Genomic DNA, 21,812 nt, shown 5'->3' with positions numbered 1-21,812 from the left:
CACAGTCCCAACACACATTTCTCTAAGATAAACTTTCTTAGCTAAATTTAATTCACTTTGCTCAAATAAATATTATATATTTAATTTATATATCTTCTCTATAACTAAATATTCTACTTTTAAATTAAAAATCCATTTTACTGTTAACTATGCTAAAATTATCTCCTTTTATTTAGGGACAAAACATTCTTCAGAAGGAATGATATCATCCATTTATTCATTATCTGATTCGACTTAATGTTTCTGAAACCCCAAAACAGTAAAATAGTAGAAAATGCTTTTCCATTAACTCTTTTGGCTAATACCAGCTCAAATGAAAACTGTTTTAAAAAGTTATTTACATTGGGGGCTTAGTCCCACATTTGGGTTGGGGTAAAGCTTTTAAACAAACCTTTACTTTCAGTGTAACACTGGTATATCCCTATTTAGCGTTTTCCCCTTCCATCAATGTTTTTGCAACCAAACTCTCTTTCTACTATATAAAGTGCAAAGACATTACTACTCAAAAAAAATTTTGTTTCTCCAGGTTTAAGATTACACTGACTTATTAAACTCACCACAGAAAATAGGAAGGAAATTAAGGAATTGTACTGCTCAATTATATCTGATAAGCCTTTTATGTGATGACTAATGAATACCCTATAGTCCTAATTCCAAATTGGCATGCATTAATGAAAAAACTAAACCTTAATCTAAGATGTCACAAAAATTCACAGAGAACAAGAAAATGCTACCTTATATAGAAGATCCCATCGGCATTCTTCACTTGAAATGCACATGGCTGCAGGTAACCATGTTAGTGAAGGACACCCTTTCTTCTAGGCTACCATTTAATGTCAATTCAGAAAAATCTGTAATCAGAAAGATGTATCAGAATTGCTTACCACCCTGTTGCCTTTTTTTACCACACATATGGCCAATCTTTACAATAATCAAGGAGTCAAAATGACATGTCTTCTAATGAAAGATAATTCATTTAGACAAAAGTCAACAACAATTTCTTTAATAAATCCTCTTGCTGCATTGAAAACAAAAGCAAACCAAAGTACAAAGCAGATTTTTTTAAATTAATGTATTTTTAATTTGGGAATTGACAGCTTTACTTTTTGTGCCTCATATATTATGGTTAAACAACTATCTTTTTTCCAATCTTAACATATGTCTCAGAAAACAATTTCTACTTAGGTTTTGTATAGTTTTAGGGCCCACACATATCCATTTTTTTCTCCTGAAGACTATGCCACTGAAAAATAAATCGGTACAATTAACATTTATATGAGATTATGTCAACTTCCTTGTGGCTCAACATTTTGGTTTCCATATTTTCACCATTTTCAACAATCATTTGCTGAGTACCCACTGGGTAAGCAGCACTCTACTGGACACTGTTTTATCCCTCATTAATTCCAAATCATTATTCTCTTGTCCCACCGCAGCTAAAAGTTCACTTTTCTCTCTGTCGTCTTCCTGCTTTTAATGTCAACAGCTTTACTCAAGAGTGTCACCATTAGATATCTTGAGAGTAGTAGCTAAGTGCTAAGTGCTCAGACCAGTAGCTAAGTAGCTAAGTACCTAAGTGCTCAGACCAGTAAAACAGAAAGACTATCTTCTTAAATATATATATATATATTTTCTACCAAAAAATAAATCATCATTGAGCTCTAATATTTATAATCAGGGCTTTAACTCATGACTTTCACAAATGAAGGCCTTCTTCAATAGGTCTCTTACTTTGAGCCAGAGGACAATGAATGATTTCTAGACAAACACATCAAGAATACATGATGGGTGGGGCCTCCCCGGTGGCGCAGCGGTTGAGCGCTGGGTTGATAGGCTGCCCGTGGCCTCTGCGGCACCAGTTCGATCCCCGGCTGCTCCCCGGCCACCCGAGGAGGGTCCCACATGGCGCGCGGACCTCTCCTGCCGCCCGCTGCTCCCCTCAGCAGTGTACTTCGGTCCTTCTGCCTGCTCTGCTCCCCGCTCTGGCTCTGGTGAATTCTCTCACCCTCCCGCGCTTCTGACTGTACCCAGTGCATGTATAAACAAAACAAACAAACAAACAAATAAATAAATAAATAAAACATGCCTCTGTTAAAAAAAAAAAAAAAAATCTTAAAAAAAAAAAAAAAAAAAGAATACATGATGGGTAAACCTCTTGTAAGTCATAGTTCAAGCCAAAATGGAGTTTGAGTGTGTGAGTATGCAATATAATTTCATAACTTCTTATTGTCATCAATGAGTCACAGGACCAATACATTAGTACACTCTTTTAACTCTAACGCTCAAATAACTAACTCTTTTTAAAAGCAATTTAGTCTAAAAGATGTTCAGTATACTTCACTTATTGAGCATCCCTGGAAAAAGGTGTTTAATTTTGCATAAATTTCCTAATAGACCTAATATTTATGTTCTACAATTTCAAAAGAGCATTTAAAAATGTATCATATATAGTTGTGAATTTAAAATATTCAATACATCTTTAAAAAACTTGAAGCAACAGAGAGGAAACAAAGTATTTAAATTGGTGGTTCTCCCACATTGAGATACCACCTTATACCAGTAAGAATGGCACATATCAAAAAAAACAAGCAACAACAAATGTTGAAGAGGATGTGGTGAAAAAGGAACTCTCCTACATTGCTGGTGGGAGTGCAAAGTGGTCCAACCACTATGGAAAGCTGTCTGGAGGTTCCTCAGTCTACTAAAAATGGAGCTACCATACGATCCAGCAATTCCACTCCTAGGGATCTACCCAAAGGACACAAAAACAGTGATTCAGATGACCACCTGTACCCCTATGTTTATTGCAGCACTATTTACAATAGGTAAAACCTGGAAACCCAAATGCCCAAAAACAGATGACTGGATCAAGAAGATGTGGTATATATACACAATGGAGTATTATTGAGCAATTAAAAAGATAAACTCATGCCATTCACAGCAACGTGGATGGAGCTAGAAGGAATTATGCTCAGAGAAGTAAGCCAGAGGAATAAGAAAAATATCGAATGGCTTCACTTATAGCAAGAATATAGGGGAACCAAATAAGACATCAGTGTAAAAAAATAATAACAGTACAAAACACAAGCAAAAACAGACAATTACAAATCAGAGACATACTGCAGGGGAGGAGGCAGGAGGGATCAGAGGGGGAGGGAGGAACACAGGGGACTGAGGTGATGATGCACGGGTGCATTGGGGAAGGAAACTCTATGGGAACTATACCTAAGGGGATGGGGGAAGCAAATAGTTTAAAAATGAACAATGATGTAAAAAAATAAATTAATTAAAAAATGAAAAAAAAAATTGGTGGTTCTCAACCCTCAACCTTATTGGCCAAATGGAATCACCTGAAGGGCTTTTTTAAATTACTGATGTCCAGGCTCTATCTTCGGAGATTCTGATTTACCTGGTCTGAGTATTAGATCTTTAAAAGCTCCCCACCATTTCAATGTTAACCCTATTCCTTAGGGTTAAACCTTAGGGTTATAATTGGGTGTGTTGTTCCAGATCTTTTACTTTGCCCCAGTCTCTGTTTTTTTTCCTTTGTCACTAGAAACAAATACTTGGATTAATAATCTTGTTTATAGGTGTTTTTGCACACTTCGTTATATGTGTGGAATAAGTTCCTATTACTGGAACCCCTGAACCAAAGAATATATTTTTTAAACCATTTTGGTGACTACTGCTCTCCACAGCAGCTGTAAAACTTTACACTCCAGTTGGCAATGTGTGAGATTGCCTGCCTGTTCTCCCATTATCCTTGCCAGGGCTGTGACATCAAACTTTCTGATCTTTGCTAATATGGCAGTTCAAAGATTATCTCCACATAATATAAAACTGCATTTTTCTTATTAAAGGTGGGATAGAGTATCTTTCCTTTTTAAGATGACATTTGAATTTCCCTTTTGTTCAACTATTGATTAAACAATAGTTCAATTGATTATTATTTTTCTTACTGATCTGAAAGGTCTTTATATGTTAAGGAATATAGCCCCTTCTCTGAATGAATGGAAACTTCTTTTCCTAGCTTATTATTTGTATGTTGTTTTGCCTCTGGCATATTTTTTTTCCATGCAAAAATTTATTTTTATATAGCTGATTTATAATATTTTACAGCTTCCAGGTTTTTTCTAATCACACTGAGAAAAGATAGCACAATTTTAGATGACTCTTCTAAGATAATTGTTTTTAGTTTATTTAGGACTCTTTACAGTTTAGCCATATGAATAAAGAAGTTTTCATTCTAGGGCCTCCCTGGTGGCACAAGGGATTAAGATGCAACCTATGAAGCTATCAACAGCCACTGCAGCATGAGTTCGATCCCTGGCCAGGGAGCTGACCCACAAGGTGCAGCAGACCTCTCCTACTCGCCTGCTGCTCCCCTCAGCAGTGTATTTCAGTACATCTGCCTGTTCTGTTCCCCACTCTGTCTCTGGTGATACTCTCATCCCCCCACACCTCTGGCCTGTATCCCAGCTCTTCTATGCATAAACAAATCTTTATTAAAAAAAGTTTTCATTCTAGTGGACAGAAGTTCCCATAATGCCAAATCAAAACATATTTTTTTGGAAAATAATCAACAATTTCTGGAAATAATTTTCCAAGGTACCAATCACTATTTGTATCCCAGCAGTGGTTAATTACAGATAGGACTTTTCAATCTTCTTTAATTGAATAATCCTTGCAATATTTGAATGAGGCCATTAAAGATCTATACAAACAAGAAACACCAGCAGCTTACATATAACCCAAATGCATGAAGATATATAAGTGTCTTACTGAAGAAGGAAGACTTGGTGGGCCTGCCAGTTACACATGGGACTAAAACATTCTTTTGACTGACGTTGTCAATCTTTGATACTAGAGTTTTAATCCTTAAAACTGAAACCTCCAGGCCCTTATTCCAGTCAAAAAAGATACTAGGGAAGAAATACCACTGTCTTAAACAGTGCATGAAAGTGTGAGTTGTCATTTCCATCTTATAATCTGTTGTACTCCTATGTCTCCATTGCGTGACCTGTTTTAATAAAAGCGCCTTTATCCAAGATAATGAGAAAACGCACACTTGTAATTTTTCAGGATATGCCTGATACCCAGGGTTCAGGAAAATTATTTAATAACAAGAACAAGAACAATAATGATGATATCTCCATCTTGAACTTTGTTCAATTTCTATTGGAATAACATAATTTCCTCTTTACCAGGTCTGTGGAAATTCAGATGATCCACAGGTGGACTGTCACTCAGTTGCCAAACTGTTTTCACCTTCTTTTGACCACTATTTATTTCTACTCTCCATTTCTGTGGCTTCTCACTAAGAGGAAAAAAAAAAAAAATCAAGGGAAAAAAACAGTTCTTTCCTTTGTCCTACAGTCTCTTAGTGAAGTCCTTATGTGACAAGGCACTGAGGCGAAAGAGATAAACAGGTCATAATTCACAACCTTAAGCAGTCAAGAGAGAGAAAAAAAACAAGAATATAAATGATTAAGTCAATGGAAAAAACCTCAAAATGCTGTAATAGAGAAATACTGAATTAATGGTAGGGGACCAAAAAAGAGGGTAATTTAACTCAGACTGGGATTACAGAGTTGGAAAAGAATCCTCAGAGATTGTGGCATTTAAGCAGAGCATGAAATAAGGAGTTAGTTAATGGACCAGATCCATCCAAGATCCAGGATGAAGGAGCACACATGCGTAGGCACAAAGGGGTGTGACTGAAAAAATGCAGTAACGGTGTCCTAAGCTTTGTCAGAGCAGTCTCAGGGAAGTGATGGGGTTTGGCTAAAGGGGGAATTAAACAGAGAGTATAAACAGAATGGTTTTAGTACTAGAGAAACATCAAGTATATCAAATGCTGAGGGAAGAGTCATGGGGACCAGCATTTTAGGCAACCCCAGTGTCCACATGATGACCCATCCATCATCTTAGCCTCACAGTTCCACACCTCCCCAAAGCCCAAGCCCTTCCTCTACTCCCGCAACTATACCTTTGGCTTTGCTGATCACTTTCCTCTCAATATGTCATTTTTCTTCTAGCTATACTTTCTGCCCTATACTCAAAGAAATTTAAATTGAGAAAAAAGTGAGATAAGAGGCCCAATTGTCTAAAGAAAGTAGACAAAAGTTCTGGGAGAAGGAAAAGGAAGAACTCCATCAGATTGATCAGAAAATGAGATAAGGATGATTCAAGTTTCAGAAATGAATCATGAGGTCCCCAATTCTTGGATACAAGAATTGCTTAGAATTGGGCCTCCCCTGGTGGCTGGGCTGCGAAGCTGTCCGCAGCCTCTGCAGTGCCGGTTCGATCCCCGGCTGCCGGCAAGGGTCCCACATGGCGCACAGACCTCTCCTGCCACGCCCGCTGCTCCCCTCAGTAGTGTATTTCGTCAATCTGCCTGTTCTGTTCCCCGCTCTGGCTCTGGTGAATTCTCTCACCCTCCCGCGCTTCTGACTGTACCCAGTGCTTGTATAAATAAATCAATCTTTAAAAATTGCTTAGAATTATAGTCAAGCTTTAAAGTATTATTCAATTTTTTTACCTTTGATATAAGTTTTTTATAGCAGTTGGTCTGACTGGCAGTTGAAAAACGTGATGTTCATCAAGGGGATTTTGTTTATAATATTTTATGCAGGATCTAAAAAAAAAAAACCTCCTTTGGAAAAAATTGCCACATGGACTTTCTGGTAATCTAAAGTTCACAAGGGAAATAGTTTATTGAGTTAACATTAACCACAACATCAACAAGTGTAATTTCAGGCCCATAAAAATAAAAACAAAACAAAACAAATAACCATTCCCTGACAAGACTTAAATTATGCTTTTTTCTTTGAAAGGAAATTTCATTCTCTTTAAAAAAATAGTATGTATATTTCTCACAAATATAAAACATATCTATGTTGAGCCCAAGTAAAGGGTTTAATTGGGGAGAAAAAAGTATCAGAAAGAGAAAAACAAAAGGAGGCAAAGAAAGATAAAAATACAGCTTGCATGGTTTTAGAGTTGGGGAATTAAGGAGTTAAGTCATTTATACTACTTATCTTTAATGAATACTTTTTAGATTCTGTAAAAATAATTTCGAATTTTTTCCTTTACAAGAGAAGCAAATTCTGATTTTGGTAAAGTGATACATTTTCTTTCAGAGGAAAAAAACCCACTCCAAGGTCTCAAATATGTATGACACCAAGAATCCATGTATTAGAATTAATCCAAATTATTTTTAGTCAAACTGATTAGTAGAGTTTCTAAAATAACAGCAATTCTACTGACAGAGTTCTCATAATATTTGACCTCATTCAGTTACCATACAGTGACTAGCAATGATTACTTTGGTCCAAATCTATATGGATGTAAAGAAAAAAGGAGTATTTATTAAGCACCTATTGAATGTCAGGTATTTTACACATGTCATTTAATCCTTATGATAAACTGATGAGGTTATTAGATCTCCCCCTGCCAAAAAAAAAACAAAAAAAACAATAAAAGGAAACTTCCTCAGAAGTTGGGAAGTGATAAGAATCAAAACTGATACTTTTGAATCTGAAGATTTTCCTTTCTATAACTTGGAACTACTCTGCTACAGTGAAGACAGGGTGCACAGGTATCTAACTGGTAACAAAAACTATACATTTTTGTGGCTGCATCTATTTCACAAAAGAATACACTTTTATGTGTATTCACGACAGAGAAATACTTACTGTGTTAAAGAAAAGAGAAGCTCATGTTGAAGTTTAATGAAAAACATGCAACTGACTAATATTTCTAGAATATGGTGGAGTTTTTGAACACGATGAACCTGTTCTTGTATATCTACTGATGGAGAAATGAAATATTCCTGGAATTAAAAAATGCAAGCAAAACAGGAAGTTAAAGAACAAATGAAATCTTCAGCAAGAAAATGGTTATGTCTGCTAAACTTAGATGCTTAATTAATAGAGCAGGGGGGGAAAAACAGGAAGCAGCTAGATAGAATTTACCAGCTTTCAAGGCTATTTATTTTATTTTATTTTATTATTTTATTTATGTATGTATGCATACAAGAACTGGGATACAGGTCAGAGTGTGGGGGGGTAAGAGGGTTCACCAAAGACAGAGTGGGGAACAGAACAGGCAGATTGATTGAAATACACTGCTGAGGGGAGCAGCAGGTGAAACAGGAGAGATCTGCTGTGCCATGTGGGTTTCTCCTTGGCCAGCTGGGGATTGAACTCATGCTGCAGTGGCAGGTGGTAGCCTGATAGCGGTCTTTAACCCCTGCGCCACCAGGGAGGCCCCTCAAGGCTATTCTTTAAACTATAAGTAAAATCTGCACTTAGAATGTTTTAACCAAACCATTACATACATTTCTCAATAAAAGTAAATCACAGAACTGATTCACCAAGGAAGTCCAAATGGGAAACTAATACCACCCATCAAGCTCTCCAGATGGAAAGCATGGCAAATCCACGAAACAGTTCTTAATTATAATACCCTTTCTAGGTTGATGGAAGCTTGCACCTCTAAAAGTAGGTAGTAAACCTGAAGTACTAAGAAATTAAGCAACTGTATTGATGAGATTCCACTTTCACCTATTATTGGTAAGTTGGCTAGACCCTTTGGAAAAGAAGTTTGGGAATGCATGTCAAGCACCATAAAATTTCTGAGAACCCATTCTAAGGAAATAAACCATGGCAAATATCATAGGTGGAATTCTATCACAGTCTCCAAAATTGTGGCGCCCTAGAGTATACCTTTTGGATAATCCCATCTCCTTGGATGAGGCCAAAAAGTGATTATGATGGACTGTTACCCCCCATGACCAGGCTACTAATCAACTGAATTGGTTAAAAAGACATGGTCGTGACCTGATAACCCACTAAAAGGTGAAGCATCAGAGCTTTCCTAGTGGTTCTGAAGAAACAAACTGCCTGCTGTGTTGTGGGAAGGGTCACATCGCAAGGACCCAAAAGCAACTGAGACCATCTTGGACCAAGAGCCCACAAGAAAATGGGGACTGGGACTCCCTAGTGGTGCAAGGGAGGTCCACACTATGAAGCAATCCACAGCCTCTGCAGCACGAGTTCGATCCCTGGCGGACCAGAGAGAAACCCACATGGCAAAGCAGACCTCACCTGTCTCGCCTGCTGCTGCCCTCAGCAGTGTATTTCAGTCAGTCTGCCTGTTCTGTTCCCCACTCTGTCTCTGGTGAATCCTCTCACCCCTTGCATCTCTGGTCTGTCCCCAGCTCTTGTATGCAAAAATAAATAAATCTTTAAAAAAGAAAAGAAAATGGGGACCATTTGTCATATGACCACAAAAAACTGAATTCTGCCAATGACAAATGAAGGAACTTGAAAGCGGCTTTTTTCCTGGCCATGGCTCCAGATGAGCACACAGTTGGGTGACACTTTCATTTCAGGCCTTGTGAAATCCAGAGCAGAGGAACCAACTAAAACATGCTCAACTCCAACACCTGGAAACTATGATGCATTTGTGTTCATTTGAGCTTCTAAGTTTGTTATGCAGGAGTAGGAAACTAATACAATAAGGGAAAAGCATTAGAATCATTTGGAGTAGGAAATGGTTTACTTAGAAAAACATTCCTGCGCCTAAGAACTACTGAGTTGCTAGGCCCAGGAATTAACATTTTTAAAAGCCTTCTGGGAGATTCTCAAAGTGTAATGACTTTTATGTGTCAAAAGTTTGCAGTCAAAACATACTAAACAATGAGATGACCTCAGGGGAATCCATAAAAATGGGAGCACTCAGATTTGTTTGATGAGATTAGGGTGTATTTACCCTACTGTCTAATTTTCAGTAATTATTAAGTTTTTGAAAACGGTATAGAAACAGCAAAGCAAATACATGTACGTATTTTTTTCCTGCTACGGCACATTTTTACTAAAAATATATCCACTTACTAAAAAATCCAGTGGAATTCTATCATAATAGACAAAGAGTATTTCTATCTTGTATTTTTTGGGGGGGGGGGTTTCTAGGTATTTTTTTCTTTTTTTTAATTTAAATATTTTATTTTATATAATTCTTAGATCTTTTTTCATCTTTGCACAATGTATGCATTTTCATTTTGGTTATCTATGCGGTACATATACACCATGGAATATTACTCAGCAATCAAAAAAGATAAACACATGCAGTTTGCAGCAACATGGATGGAGCTGGAAGGGATCATGCTCAGCGAAATAAGTCAGAAAGAAAAAGAAAAATACTGGATGGTCTCACTCAGCAGGAATTTAGAAAATCTATCTTGTATTTTTATAAAAGACAAATAACAAACCTTTTGATACTAAAGATTTGTTTTCTAAAAGATCTTCCAATGAAAGTCAAGGGTCAATACAGATGTTGTTCAATCTTCTAATCCTAAAGCACCTAATCATAACCCTGAAGCCCAAATGTGTCTTTTAAATCAATATATTAGGGCCTCCCAAGTGGTGCAGCGGGTTGAGCACTGCGTTGTGAGGCTGTCTGCAGCCTCTACAGCATGGGTTCAATTCCCGGCCAGCCAGGGAGATACCCACATGGCACGGCAGACCTCTCCTGTCTCACCCGCTCCCCTTAGCAGTGCTTTCGGTAAGTCTGCCTGTTTCTGATCTCGGCTCCGTCTCTGGTGAATCCTCTCACCCTCCCACACCTCTGGCCTATACTCCAGCTCTTGTATAAATAAATAAAAAATCTTAAAAAAATAAAATGGAAATCTTTCAAAATAAATAAATAAATTAAAGAGCATCATAAATTACTTGGAAGATAATCCCTTAGTGTGCAATAGAAATGAATCAAGAGACTATAAAGCAAATATTCCTATACAGGGTCTACTAAGAAAGGCATTCCCCAACCACTTTGGATAAATGAAAGTTGTGGTAGTACAGTAAGTTCTCATTTAATACCATCAATGGTTCTTGGAGACCAACTTTAAGTGAAACCAGATATAACACAAAACAAAACCTGGTCTTCTGAATAACATCAGGATCTTTTTTGTCTCATCAACTTATAATGGAACAATATTGTTTGAGGAAATGTATATTTGCTTGAGCAAAATACAACTATATGTCAGTACCATAAATTTATAGAGAATGAGAAATAGAATGGCTACTTTTCTGTCTATCTTACAAGGTTGTCATAATTAAGGACATTGACAATCTTGTTTACCTATTTCCTAAGACCCAGGACACAGCATACCAAACATTTAGGCACTTAATACCTATATGCAGAATGACTGAATAAAAGAAATACTACTTAGAATAAAAAGTAAACTTACCAAATGATTCAAAGAGGCAAGTTCCTGACCTATGAAGAAAAAATACACACATGATAATAAGCTTTAAATACTTATCTTGGTTGAGGAGTCTAGGAAAAAAATTTTATACTTCATGTATAAGAGGGAAAAATTTTATAATAGATGTATAAGCTAAATAGTTCCTCACAAAAGGCCAAATTTGGGGGCATATTACGCTAAAAATAAATACTAGTATTTATTCTAAAAATCATCACAGCTTGCTCCTAATAAAAACCACCAAGCACTGGGTATTAAAACAGCATCTCATAAAAGAGGTTTTTTTTTTCCCCTATACTAACCCCATGGAATCTCAAAATGTTTGAACTAAATACAAACAAAATCTATTATCTTTTATCAAAGGGAAAACAAAGGCCCAGAGAACAGAAGTGCTTATCTCACAGTGGAACCAAGAAAAGACAGAACCATAAATAACTAGAGACAAGTAAAAGATAAAATATAAGGATACCTATGGCTGACAACTCTGATGTACTTTTTACCTTTGTGAACTGGAAGAGGGACTTACCTATGAAAAAACTAATATAATCTTTCTTTAGTTTGTCCAAACCAATTTCCAAAAGCATCTGAACTGGAATAGTCCCACAGAGAGACACAGTGTCCATGGTTCCATGATAAGACTGATGAATGAGCTTACTTAGTAAACTGTTACTCCCACTATGGAGCTAGAAATCAAGAAATTTTATAAAACCATGAATATAAGTACAAATAACCCAATAAACAAAAGAGAAGCAAATTGTATTACTAACAAGTTCAAAATTATAAGCTTACATTTTTAGTCTCTTGAAACCATACATTGTTTTAATGAAAGTTCCTAAGTTACAAACATGTCAGTTTCTGAAAGTGTCATTGCTACATCATTTGCTTAAGTCCAAAGCAACTACGAAGGGTTTAAGCTTATCATCCTTAGATAAAATTCCACTGAAGAAAAGGCAGAGTTGGACCATTGCAGCTTTACAACTAGGAATGATTTTTCTCCTGCTATTGGACATGTTTTTGAAAATTGAACATCTTCATCTACACTGAAAATCAACTGCTGAAGGAAAACTCTCCTCTCTCTGTGGTCTATGAATGTGTCACTCACATGGAACTCCTTATTGGTTATAATACCCAACAATCAACTTTATCATTTAAAATTAGAGTTGTGAACTTGCACATTTAACATGTGTTCCAAATGTTAAACAACTGATTTTGAACATAATAAAATATTTGATATTTTCTCATTACTATTACCTTTAATTTTATCATAATGTTTTGCCTTTTTTTTTGGGGGGGGGCGGATTTTGCAGGGCTTTAATAAGGTTGACATCCCAAAGAAGCACTGTTCTTGGCCTTCTAAAGCCTCCCTCACAGAGGATGGAGAGGTCTGCAGACACCTCCACAGCTGTGTGTACTGACAGAAGGGAAATGCCAGGTGGCACCTGAGCTGTCAGCCCTGTTTGTAGGCCACAAGGGAAAAAAGGCTCCCTGGGGAGAGATGACTGTTTTTCCTGTACCCTCAGGTAATGCCAGGGTGCTTAACAGCAAAAGCCCCCAGAGTAAGGCTGAGGGATGCATGTTTTTTTTTTTTAAAGAGGCATGCATTTTCATTTATTTATTTATTTGTTTGTTTGTTTATATAAGCACTGGGTACAGTCAGAAGCGCGGGAGGGTGAGAGAATTCACCAGAGCCAGAGCGGGGAGCAGAGCAGGCAGAAGGACCGAAGTACACTGCTGAGGGGAGCAGCGGGCGGCAGGAGAGGTCTGCGCGCCATGTGGGACCCTCCTCCAGTGGCTGGGGAGCAGCCCGGGATCGAACCGGTGCCGCAGAGGCTGCGGGCAGCTTTGCAACCCAGCGCTCAACCGCTGCGCCACTGGGGAGGCCCGGGATGCATGTTTTTTAAAATAAAAACTAGTTCACATGGTTGGCACTCATTGCACATAGTAAGGATATACTTATAAATGTCTCACGAACCCAGAAACTCTCATGAGAAAAGTTTGCTAGCAAAGCCTAAAGTGCTTAGTATCACTACTGCCCAATCAGTTTGCATGCTTTTGCCCTGGAGTGTACAGCTCTGTTCATACCTAGTAAAGTGTCTAAGTTTTACAGTCATGAATTAGCAGTCACATTATTTAAGATGATTACTACTAAATGAGGGATCTTCTCTGTAGTTTGGTGATAATTAGCTTTTTCTTTTATTTAAAAATACAAATTCATTGTCGAAAATCTACAAAGTGCAGGAAGGTATAATGCAGTTAGAAAATATTTGTGGGTTTTTTAAAATTTTTTTTAATTACTCCTACAAGAGCTGGGGTGCAAGCCAGAGATGCGGTGGGTGAGAGGATTCACCAGAGAGAGAGTGGGGAACAGAAAAGGCAGATGTACTGAAATACACTGCTGAGGGGAGCTGTGGGTGAGACAGGAGAGGTCTGCTATGGCATGTGGGTCACCTCCCTGGCCAGGGATTGAAACTCGTGCTGCAGTGACTGCAGATAGCTTCATAGTGCTGCATCTTAACCCCTTGAGCCACCAGGGAGGCCCAGAAAAACTCATTTGTAATCCTAACACCAGAGATGACTGCTTTAACAGTTTGTTTCCAGGTTTTTTTCTCCAATTTTTTTTTTTTTAATATAGTAACATACACTCCTTTCTTTTTACTGAATATTATAAGCATTTCTCCATATCATCTGTCAGCATTTTTGGCAACTATTACATCTGTTATGTGGCCATATCATTTACTTAGTTATTCTATTTAAGAGTGGTAATTTAGATCATTTACAATTTGTTGCTACTATATCTGAGGGTGTGATGACAATTCTATTATGTGAAATCTTGATACATATTTCTGTGTATTAGCTTAGTGTGGATCCTCAGAAGAATTACTGACTCAAAGGGCATGCTACTTTTGTGAAGATCTCAATCCATTATCAAAATTGCTTTTTAGAGAGTTCCAATTTATATTCTCATCAGTACTACATGAAAATAATCATAGCAACAGTAGCAATACTACTAATAACTTAGAAATACAGAGCATTTATCTATAAGATAGATGTTAGGTACTTTAAATGAATTAAATTATTTAACCCTAAAACAACAGAGGAAGACACTCAGCCTACCCTCACTTTACAGATGAGGAAACTGGGTAACAAAGAATTAAAGGAATCTTCCCAAATTTCCATAGTTGGCAAGTAGTAGGGTTGGAACTAAACCTCAGGCAGTCTGGCTCCTTAACCACCATGCTATGCTGCTGAGAAAACAAAAGTTCTATCACACAATACTAAACTTACCCATGGCTGTACATCACCATGTTGTAGACTCTGTATGGTTAACGTAAAACACTTCACCAAGTCTTGATATGAAGTCACACCTTGGAAAACAAGTCCAACATTATTTTCAAGGTACTTCTGAGATCAAATATGTCATTTATCTTAAGGATACACAAATAAATAAAAGACAAGTATCTCTACTTTATGGATGAGGGAAGGAGAAAAGAAATTAAAGAAAAAACAAAAAAAAAAAACCCCAAAACGTAAGGCTTTAAAGGGAAAAACAAAACTCACTGCCACAAAACAAACCTGTAAAAGATTAAGGAACAGCTTTTCCTTTTTTTCTAGTAATTATAATTTCACTAAGGTGTATGTTTTGTTCACATGAATATGGCATAAAAACCACATAAGTCTTACATTTAAAATAAGAGTAAAGCACAGATTACATGAATTGCACTGTCTTAGTAAAATCTTGAGTAGACTGTTCCAATGCATTATGAGAAATGAATTTGATAAACTAGATTTTCATATAATGGTACACTTTGTATTATTTCTGAAAGCCTTGAAATAAACCTAAGAGTAATAGCAAAAACTTTATTTTAATATCATGACACCTACTACTGCTCATTTTGGACCACAGCTGCTCAGCAAAATCGAGATCACCCCGTACTGTGAAAAGATACTCAATGGAACGATCAACTGCAACACTGTCATGCTTCACTATCTAGGGGGAGGGGGGGAAAAAGCATCAGAGAACATTCAAGTTATTAAAAAAAAATAAGTAAAATAGTTTCAGGACAGTAAGTTTTCAAATGCTACTCCAAGAAAGGTGGATCTATGAATACATAAAAAGAAATATGTGAATTTTCTACAACTTCATCCATCAAATCAATAGGCAATGAAAAACTAAGGCCCTTAAATTGTTTTTTAACTGTGATGCCTAAAAGCATTCAGCTTTTCATGTAAAAACATTTAATTAAATTACCTGTCTAAATTTTCCTATTTGTCAAGTGACAACCTATTTAGCTTAAGTTAATAATACCATGCATGGACATCTCATAGCATATTAGCTTACTGTAGTCACAACACCTTATGATATATTGACACACTCTTTTCTATTTTTCTGTAGTTGAGCAGTTAGTAATACATACATGTTAGTTCTCTTTAAAAATATCAACTCTTGGGCCTCCCTAGTGGCACAGGGGTAAGACGCAACCTATAAAGAAATCCGCAGCCACTGCAGCACAAGTTCGATTCCCGGCTGGCCAGGGAGAAACCCACATGGTGGGGCAGATCTCTCCTGTCTCGCCCGCTGCTCCCCTCAGCAGTGTACTTCGGTTCGTCTGCCTGTTCTATTCCCCACTCTGTCTCTGGTGAATCATCTCACCCGCCCCCCGTGCATCTCTGGCTTATACCCCAATTCTTGTATAAAAATAAATAAATCTTTAAAAAATAAAAATAAAAAAAAAATCAACTCTTTTTTTTTTTATAAAGATTTATTTATTTATACAAGCACTGGGTACAGTGAGAAGTGCGGGAAGGAGAGAGAATTCACCAGAGCCAGAGCGGGGAGCAGAACAGGCAGAAGGACTGAAGTACACTGCTGAGGGAGCAGCGGGCACGGCAGGAGAGGTCTGCACGCCATGTGGGACCTCCCCGGAGGCTGGGAATTGAACCCGTGCTGCAAAGGCTGCGGCCAGCTTCGCAGCCCAGCACTCAACAGCTGTGCCACTGGGGAGGCCCTAAAAGTATCAACTCTTAAGGAAAACAATCACCAGGGTGGACATTAAAGATCAACAAAAAATCACCTTCAAAAATGCAAAAATGTACCAGACCCATTTGACATGGCACAACATGAAAGATAACTGTACAACCAAATTTTAAAAGCAATTTCAATGTATATTTGTAACTGACAGTAAGCACTCACCTCTGTGTCTTTTTTTGTAGAATCACCAAATCCATCCAGCTTATTTAAGTCTAGAAAATGGTAAACATTTATTACTTCTGGATTTTATTTTTCTCTTTTCATTCTAATTATTTCCATCCTACTAATTTCCCAACCTAATCCCATCTTCAAATGATAAGTGAGGACAGCAGAAGTAGAACCAGGGATTTTAGAAATGATTTAACTCTTCAATAGAGGTCATAACACACATCCATCAGGCAGAGGTATGAGGATGAACTGTGGTATAGTGAAAGCCCCTGACACAAATCGTCAGGCACACAATTGGTGCGTGAAGGTTACATTCCATCCCACTTCTATAAATAGTTGTGGTATAAAAATTTTAAATTCAATATAAAATCTTAAAATTACTTAGACCTTTACCATTAGCATTCAAAATGAGAGCTGTCTCTCTGGTCATAATGGAACTCACAGCTTTAAATATATTCTACTCAAAAAGAATACCAAGTCTTAAAAGACATATTTAAATATAGCCAAGTAGAAGTTCTCAATTAAGTAAAATAAATAATAAACAAATTACAAAAACAAACACCATTTAGAAATTCCTGCACAAGTTCAACAGCAGATTTTGCTTCCAGAGGCTCAGGCCATTCAGTTACACCAGTCCTCAAACCATCAGCCAAAACCTATGGGAGATTAAAAAACAAACACACAAAGCAAAAAACTTACACAGTAAAAAATGATGTATGTTTAATAATAATATTAGTCAGGCCTCCCTTGGTGGTGCAGGTGGTTGAGCGCAGCGCTGTGAAGCTGTCCACAGCCTCTGCAGCGCTGGTTTGATCCCAGCTGGCCAGCCGGCCGCTGAAGGTCCCACATGGCATGGCAGACCTCTCCTGACGCGCCCGCTGCTCCCTGAGCAGTGTATGTCATCAGTCTGCCTGTTCTGTTCCCTGCTGTATCTCTGAATCCTCTCACCCTCCCGAGAATCTGGCCTGTACTCCGGTTCTTGTATAAATAAATAAATAAATCTTAAAAAAATAATAATAATAATATTAGTCATTACAATACTTATTGCATGTTTAACTATAAGCCAGGACCTATTCTAAGTGTTTTACATAGTCCATGTTATTTAATCTTCACAAAAATCCTATGAGGCAGATATTACTATTGTACCCATTTTATTGAGGTTAAGAATGGTTAAGTAGGGCCTCCCTCGTGGTGCAAGAGGTCAAGTCTCAGCACTATCCAGGTATCTGCAGTCACTGCAGCATGAATTCGATCCCAAGCCAGGCAGCTAACCCACATATGGTGCAGCAGACCTCTCCTGTCTCACCTGCTGCTCCTCTCAGCAGTGTATTTCAGTAGATTCGCCTGTTCTGCTCCCCACTCTATCTCGAGTGAATCCCCTCACTCCCCCCCACCTCTGGCCTGCACCCCAGCTCTTGTATGCATAAATAAATAAAATAAATCTTAAAAAAAAAGAGAAGTTAAGTAATCAGGGTCACATGATTAGTAACTGATAGTGCCAGGACTACATCAGGTGTCTGACACAAAGATGCTGTTCTATACTATGATGCCATGTCCACAGGTGCCCTGAAAATGCCTGCAATTCTGGTCAAGAAGAACCAATAACAATGCAATAAGCAGGGAACACCAAACATGAAAATGAATGCAAGTTTACATATAAAAATAAATGTGTACGTTTACATATAAAAATAATGTAAATGTGAATGCCAATACATACATATCTAAATCAAATTAAGGAGAAGAGTACACTGCTGGAATAGCAAAGAGAATAATGTGAAACATCAGCTCACTTCAACTGTGAGAAGCACTGGCTACACAGAGAAGGAGATGGACTAAGATGAAGAAAATGGGATGATTCCAACCAAGGTGGAAAAACACCTAGAGAAAGGTGGAAAATATTAGAGGTAACAGAAGCTAGACAGAAAACTAATCTTAAAACTTGAAAATATTTTATTTCACATGGAAAAACAACAGCTACTGTTGATTTTGGGGGTTGGAAAATAACACGATGATGTAGACAACAATTCTTATCAGAAATACCCAGGATGGATTCTAAGGAAAGGTAGAGCACAATTTTTTTCCTTTTTTCCCCCATATATTTCTTTTGCACAATATACAATAAGTGATCCTCATGTGCTATTTATTAAACTAAACTCAGTAAGACCAGACAATGATTTTCAATAGAAATTTATCATCTTCCACTACCAGAAACAGATGCTATTTGGAGTCACAATGGCTAGGGGTACAGGAGCCTTTAAGCATTAATTTGGAAGGGGTAAAAAATGCTTAACATCCTGCAATGTGTACAGTGGTGCCAAACCATGAAGAGTGATTCTAAATCAAAGTGCCAACAGTGTCCTTGCTGAGAAACAATGAGTGATCATTATAGCAGCCTAGGAGGGAGCTGATAAGAGCTTCTATTAAGATGGACACAATGATAGAATGTTCAAAGGAAAAAAAGAAAAGTTTATTCCATGGATGTGGTGGGGAGCAGGAGGGAGGAGGGTGTGGAATAAAAGAAAAAAATCCTATCTATTACAAAAATACAAAGGGTTGAACTTGGAGGGACTATGGCCATATGCACATCTAAGATTCTATGAATTATTTATAAGGGAGATTATAACAAAGCATGGACTTTCAAGTCAGACAGATGTTTATTTAAACCAGCTCTTCCACTTACCAGTTGCTGATACCTCAGGCAAAATAACCACAACATCTAGCACCACATACTTGGCAGACAGTGGTGGTAATAAGTGATATGGTAGCAGTAGTTCATACTAAAGTAAAATATAAGATTTCTAGCCTGCGAAGAAATGGTGGAACCACAGAGAGAAATGGGAGCAGTTTATAAGTTGGAGCTTTCAAGTTTCATTTTGGACATACTGAGTTTGAGGCAACCACACTCTATTCAAATGGGAAGTAATGGGAAGTGGGAAAGATGGGAACTGGTATCAGCTTAAACATGGGAGTCTGAAGTCCCCTCATTAAGGAAGTAGTGAATCCACAGAAATGATAAGCTCTCTGCCAGGATGTAGAGAGAAGACAGAGACTTCAGGGCAGAGGTATGATGGCAGCCCACAATAAGGCACCTGAAAGAGGATATTTCAAGAAAGAAGGTGAGGAAAGTAGGAACAAGCGCCCAATATTTTACAAACAGGGTAGTAGTAGTAGCAGAATAATAATAATAATAATAATAATGATAATAATAATGGAAAGTATTAAAAATGCTTGATACTAAGCTACGGCTGAAGGCACAAAACTCAAGTCTAGTAGGGAAAAGTGTTAAGTAAATTACTGTGTGTGATAAACACTCTGATAAGAGATGTGTGTAGTTTTACAGCAGCACAAAACACAGGGCTATATGCCATTCTGGGTGATCAAAGCAATCACCCCAGGCAAAGATGTCACAAAGAACTCACCCAACAGAGAGGTGGGTGAAACACACACTGGGCAGACCAACACATACACAAAAAGTGACAAAGTGCAACAGTATCAACATGGTGTGGGTTAGGCAGTTCAATGGAGTGGAAGTAGAACAATGTGATTAAGCTAAAGAAATAAATAGGAGCCAATGAGAACATGAGTGCATATTCAGGGTCGTTAACCATGAGATCAGAAAACGCATATCAAAACCATAATGAGGTACCACTTCATCCCCAGTAGGATGATCCAAAAAACAAAAACGAAAACAAAAACAAAAAAACAAACAAACCACAAAACAGGCCATGTCAAGGGTTGGTAAAAATATGGAGAGATTTGCAAACTCATACACAGCTGGTAGGAATGTAAAATTCTGCAGTCATTTTGGAAAAGCAGCAGTTTGGCAGTACATCAAAAGGTTAAACAAAATGTGGTATATCTATACAACGGAATGCTATTCAGGCAGAGGTTGGTGGCGTGGGAGGTGACCACTAATGTATTTCTTTTTGGACTCAGGAAATGTTCTAAAAGTAAAATGGCTAATGTATTTCTTTTTGGACTCAGGAAATGTTCTAAAAGTAAAATGTACAACTCTATACATATGTTTGTTTGTTTGGTTTTTTTTTTTGTGGGACCCTCGCCGGTGACTGGGGATCGAACTGGTGCTGCAGAGGCTGCAGGCAGCCTTGCAACCCAGCGCTCAACCTCTGTGCCACCAGGGGAGGCCCTCTATACATATGTTAAAAACCACTGAATTGTACATGTAAAATGAATTGATTTTATGGGATGTAATTTACAATCCAATAAAAATATTTAATAAATAAGGAAAAAGTAGGGCAGTGACTGGATATGACTGTTTTGTATGCCAAGTTTAGATATTTGGGATTTCTACTGCATTAAAATGAGGCACCCCCGTAGGACTCAACTTAAAGCAGAGCTGAAATTACTGAAACATAAAATTCTTGAACACATGGTAATTAATACTCTTTAGCATCAATCAAAACCCCAGTTATTAACAAGCACAATATACATGAATGAGGAGTAAACTGGCCGCTGACCCGCCTGGAAAGATAACCCATCATATGAATAAAAAATCAAACACTTCAGTTGAGAAGGCAGAATACCATAGCTATTAACTAACTAGTACTCCCTTTAATTTTAAGGGCAACTTTCAGATAATTAAAATGCTCAAATTGCCATGAGTATCTTAATGAATACATATTTGGAACAAATTTTGAAGAACATAAAACTAAATAGCTAAATGATGTTAGCAAACTTTTATGAAAACTTAAGATTTAAGTTACAAATTCCAGAAAGATACTCACGAGAAGAAATTTTAGTTCTCTGTGAAGATGATTCAAAGGACCTCTGGATTCTCCCGATTCCACTTTAATATTCTAAAAAAAGTTCTCAAAGTTAGTTTTCATTGGTATTCCCATCTTCTCAACACATGAGTCATAGTTATTTGCATTTTAAACTATCCATACATTAGAAAATTTATTTCATGAAACACTGATGAACTGATACATCTTATCTAGAGACACCTAGATTCTTCCCATACCATATCAGTGACTACATCCTCTCTATATACCACAATTGTACCTATGTGGAACTGCCTGCCTTGCATGACATCCTGCCCCTTCCCATTGAATTTCCAAGAGGACAAGTAGAAGAAATATATCTTAAGACTCAACAACAAATGTAGTATAACCACACACTAAAAATAAAACATCTAATAAATAATAAATGTTTACTAGATTCCTATCTAAATCAATAGTATGTTGTCTAACCTACAGGTCAAAGTTTGACAACCCTAAGATCTTAAATAGAGGAGGTGAAAACCAGAGGAGGTGAAAGAATGAAGAAAAAAGTAAATGCCTGTGTATTACTTATTTGGGGGAAAAAAACCATTAAAAATATAATTAT

The 21,812-nt window shown here is 37.4% G+C and overlaps 1 protein-coding gene across 2 annotated transcripts in view; it reads right to left on the bottom strand.

Annotated features, from left to right (window-relative positions):
- Positions 1 to 762: 762 nt before the first annotated feature.
- Positions 763 to 21,812, bottom strand: part of ZWILCH (zwilch kinetochore protein) — a gene marked incomplete at both ends in the record, with an annotated part of 35,336 nt that continues 14,286 nt past the window's right edge. For both annotated transcript variants that reach the window (XM_084240839.1, XM_084240840.1), the window contains 11 exons: positions 763 to 851; positions 5,205 to 5,317; positions 6,542 to 6,637; positions 7,698 to 7,834; positions 11,255 to 11,283; positions 11,796 to 11,952; positions 14,555 to 14,634; positions 15,152 to 15,257; positions 16,461 to 16,510; positions 17,029 to 17,122; positions 21,212 to 21,283. In XM_084240839.1, coding sequence (XP_084096965.1) covers positions 763 to 851; positions 5,205 to 5,317; positions 6,542 to 6,637; positions 7,698 to 7,834; positions 11,255 to 11,283; positions 11,796 to 11,952; positions 14,555 to 14,634; positions 15,152 to 15,257; positions 16,461 to 16,510; positions 17,029 to 17,122; positions 21,212 to 21,283 — 1,023 coding nt within the window. The remainder of the gene's footprint in view (positions 852 to 5,204; positions 5,318 to 6,541; positions 6,638 to 7,697; positions 7,835 to 11,254; positions 11,284 to 11,795; positions 11,953 to 14,554; positions 14,635 to 15,151; positions 15,258 to 16,460; positions 16,511 to 17,028; positions 17,123 to 21,211; positions 21,284 to 21,812) is intronic.

The sequence above is a fragment of the Talpa europaea genome (assembly GCF_964194135.1).
Source record: "Talpa europaea genome assembly, chromosome: 8".
Classification (NCBI taxonomy): Eukaryota; Metazoa; Chordata; class Mammalia; order Eulipotyphla; family Talpidae; genus Talpa; species Talpa europaea.
This window is presented reverse-complemented; position numbering and strand designations above follow the sequence as displayed.